This window comes from Gracilinanus agilis, chromosome 1 (assembly GCF_016433145.1).
Source record: "Gracilinanus agilis isolate LMUSP501 chromosome 1, AgileGrace, whole genome shotgun sequence".
Taxonomy (NCBI): domain Eukaryota; kingdom Metazoa; phylum Chordata; class Mammalia; order Didelphimorphia; family Didelphidae; genus Gracilinanus; species Gracilinanus agilis.
The window spans coordinates 365105259-365109211 of NC_058130.1; the positions used below are offsets into that span (position 1 = coordinate 365105259).

General features: G+C 41.1%; 1 protein-coding gene across 1 annotated transcript; it reads right to left on the reverse strand.

The window, feature by feature from the left end:
• Nucleotides 1-224: 224 nt before the first annotated feature.
• Nucleotides 225-1006, reverse strand: HSPB3 (heat shock protein family B (small) member 3). The gene has a single exon (XM_044657745.1). The coding sequence runs from the start codon at nt 820-822 to the stop codon at nt 364-366; it is 459 nt and encodes a 152-aa protein (XP_044513680.1). The 5' UTR covers nt 823-1006; the 3' UTR covers nt 225-363.
• Between the last annotated feature and the right edge of the window lie 2947 nt (nt 1007-3953).

A 3953-nucleotide genomic window follows, 5' to 3' on the forward strand; every position in this document is an offset into this window, starting at 1 on the left:
CTTAGCATAATCACTGCAGTCGGTTATTACCAATTTGGTTCTGCTGTGCCTTCTGGAGGCAGTCAGCACACCTGTTTTGCATTACAAAGGTATCTGAAATACTTATCTCAGATTGTCTTAAGTTTTCAGCTGCATAAACTGCTTGGCTTTGCACCCTAGGCAAATCACTGACCATTTTCCCCTAAGAGAGAGAATTGAACAATAAAACTCAACGTACCAAGAAATATATTCAGATCTATTTTTTTTTTAATCCCCACTATAAATGCAGCCAATGGGGCCACACGCATGCCTGCCCTCATTATACGGAGCTCTCAGACCCACTGGAAGGCACAGACTATCTTATTAACAGCAGCTGGCAGGAATTCAGTTAACACTTCCACGATCTTTCGCTTCCACCACCAAAATGCCGTCATGGCAGAAGAGAGCAGACAGGTCTTTGGTTTCAACGCCATCCGGGAGCTTATATTGCCGGGTAAAGCTTCTTGAGACAAACCCATGCTCGTCCATCCTGGTGCCATGTTGAGCCTTGATCAGGAGCCAGCCTTCAAAAATCTGGATGATAACATCTTCAGGGAGAAACTGCACCACATCCAGCAGGATCTGAAAAGGAGGCTTACTGTCTGTCGCCGCTTGCTTCTCCTCGGCTTCGGTGGTCAGCGGTGGATCCTGGGCTGACCTGGCCTTCCTCCGGTCCACTGTGGCTGGCCCTGGCAGCGCATACAGAGAGTGATCCAGCCTGCAGTCTTCGAGGCCTCGGGCTTCAAATTCCTCCTGGTAGCGGACCGGAGTTTCTATCGGGTGCCTTATAATGATTCTTTCCATGCCGGGGACGAAAAGAGCTCCCAACGGCTTGTCTCAGAGCGGGTCCGGGAATGACCCCACCCCAGTTGTCCGCAGACTGGTTTTCCAGTTGGAGTTGCCTTTCTTTTATAGCCCTGGCAGAACTTCACCACTCAGTTGAGTCTGAATCACACAGCAAAACACTCTTCATCTTTTCACCAACACCGACAATAAGCCGCTATTTATAGACCGAGCTTCGGAGTTGCTTTAATAGACTCCTGGCATCTGCTACCACAGTAAAAATAACTGTAATCGTTACATGCCCGGTTATTTTTGGCAAAGTTTTCTCTTTATTATGAAGGAAAATAAGTCCCCCCCCCCCACAAAAAAAGTGTATTTGTTTATAAAAGTCTTTAACCAAAGAGAAAGGAGTTATGTGGGCTTTCTGTAATTGAATACTGTCAGTTCTATGTATCTGGTTAACCATCCTGCTTAAAACTCTTTGTTGCTTGAAAAGGTTTGGGAGATTTAAAAGGCATGTGATTTTCTAGAAAAACATCTCTCTTCAAAATGGAAACAAGTGCTACCCTGCATTAGTAGGGTTTTCCCCCAAAAAACCCAAATGCAAAGTTGAATTTGAGGTAATCAGTAAAATCAATCTGTAAAACATTACCATGGATCTGGCCATCAACTATGCTCGATACTAAAAAGGCAAAGGCAAAAATGAAAAAATCCCTGCCTACTTGGAGTTTCCATTCTACTTGGGGAGACTACAGGTATATAATGCTAGTCTTGGAGTCCTGGATTTGAAGCCCACCAAAGACACTTCAGGTCTTAAAGCCTCTACTTTCTCAAGAGGTAAAATGAGGATAATAATACATCATATTTCCTAATAAATTAAAGATCATTCTTCAGAGAAGGAGTTTAGGGTTTGTTGATATTGTACATGACTGGCCTCTCAGACCAAGATATTTCTACCTCTGCCACAGTGGGGAGGTTTGGGAGACAAATTATAGAATACAGTCCCACCTGCACCCACCACTGACTTTCAATTGTCAGTTGACTAGAAGGTAACCCCAAGAACTGAGATCCAATCATAGGAATGCCTTCCTCTCAACAAGGTATCAGTGACCATGAGAAAGAAGTCCCCTTCAGATACCCCCAGACAAAGGCCAATGCCTTGCAATCCTTCCTTTATTTCCTTACTTGAAAATGGTGAAAAATAAGCAGAAGGAAATAAAGCATCTAGATGGCACTTACTATAGTGCTTCTATAAACATTATCTTACTTGATCCTCACAAGCTTATAACAAACCTATGAAGTAGATGCTGTTATTATCCCCATTTTACAATTGAGGAAACAGAGGCAAATAGAGGTTAAATAACTTACTCAGTAGTGTCTGACAGATATGGATTCATGTCTTCCTGATTTCAGACCCAAAATTCTTTCTGGGCTTCTTCTCTCCTTCTTTGGTTTAGAATTGTGATTTCATCTGTGTAGGAAAAGTTAGGAGCCACTCACACTGATCAACAGTTCTTCAATGACTTAACTATTTTTTAATTTTTTTCTTTATTTTATTTTAATAACAAGTTTCCACATAAGTTTTCCAAAATCATATGATTGAAATTGTCTCCCTATCCTCTTCCTCCCCCACTCCCAGACCTGACAAGCAATTCAGTCTGGGTTATCATGTAAAACATGTTTCCATATTATTCATTTTTGTAGGTGAATCATCTTATAAAACCAAAACCCCCAAACATATATCCAAATAAACAAGTGATAAATCATATGTTTTCTTCTGCATTCCTTCTCCAACAGTTCTTTCTCTGGAGGTGGAGAGCATTCTTTTTCATACATAGAGACTTATAATTTTAGCTAGTTCCTGGGCCATGAGGAGGTCCCACAACTTGCCAAGGCTCACACATATAGGAGGAGAAGGTGACCTACTCTGCTAAGCCTCGATGCTGCTTTTTTCTCTTCAAACATGGAAGGTAAAGCACGAGCTTATGTTTGTAAAATGCTTTGAGTCCTATGGCATGAAATTGTTCATTTCAGACTTTCACATTTCCCTTGATGTCCTTCTTCTCCCCTCCAAAAACAAACAAACAAATAAAATAAAACACTGAAAAAAAATCCTGTTTAACTCTCTTGTCTAGGCAAAAGGTAGCCCCTTTCCATAAGACTCATGCTGGGACACAACTGCCCTCTTGTGGGCAAAGACGGGATCTTGCTCAAAGGCCTCTGAGTCTGTATTTTTCCTTTTAATTTCATTATTCCTTTTCTTGCCTGTTGGTGAAGTTCACGTCTAGTTCACTCTTTCATTTTATATCTTCATGTTTCAGCATCACTCCTGTTTTACATGCACAGGCGATGGCCTTTATTCTAGTGCATTCCTTCTGTTGACTGTCTCCAATTTTTCCTACCTATAGCTTGTTTGCACCTAGTTGGTTTTTTTGCATTGGGTTCCCCCCCACCCCCCCAAGAGCTCCTCAAGAGCAAGGACTGAATTTTGTCTTTCTTTGAATCTCCAGCACTTAGTACAATGCCTGGCACCTAGTAGGTGTTTAATAGATGTTTATTGACTAACTACAGGGGGAAAAATCCTACTGAAGGTTTAATTTTGAAATACAAATGCTAATAGCCTTCATCTTGGAGACCAGTTGCCATTCTGATTGATACTGATTCCTTCTGAGGCCTGTGTCCAAATTTGGTCTTTAATATTGAATGCAAGTCCCAGGGTGACTGCATGACTGAGCCTGAAAGATCAGAAACAATGACAACAGAGTCATAGATTTAGAGCCAAAAAGGATTTTAGAGTTCATCTAGTACAAACTTCTTGTTTTATAGATGAAAAATTTGAGGTTGAAAGAGGTGCAGTGACTTGTCTGGTAAGTGTCTAAGGCATGATTCAAATTCTGGTCTTCTTAATTCCAAGTCCAGAGCCCTGGGATGACTGATTTCAGCTCAGTAGTGGAGAAAGAAAGAAAGAAAGAAAGAAAGAAAGAGAGAGAGAGAGAGAGAGAGAGAGAGAGAGAGAGAGAGAGAGAGAGAGAGAGAGAGAGAGAGAGAGAAAGAAAGGAAGAAAGAAAGAAAGAAAGAAAGGAAGAAAGAAAGAAAGAAAGAAAGAAAGAAAGAAAGAAAGAAAGAAAGAAAGAAAGAAAGAAAGAAAGAAA

Bases quoted from the DNA above. Each gene is read 5' to 3' on its own strand.
- HSPB3 (XM_044657745.1), bottom strand. From the start codon at position 822: ATGGAAAGAATCATTATAAGGCACCCGATAGAAACTCCGGTCCGCTAC.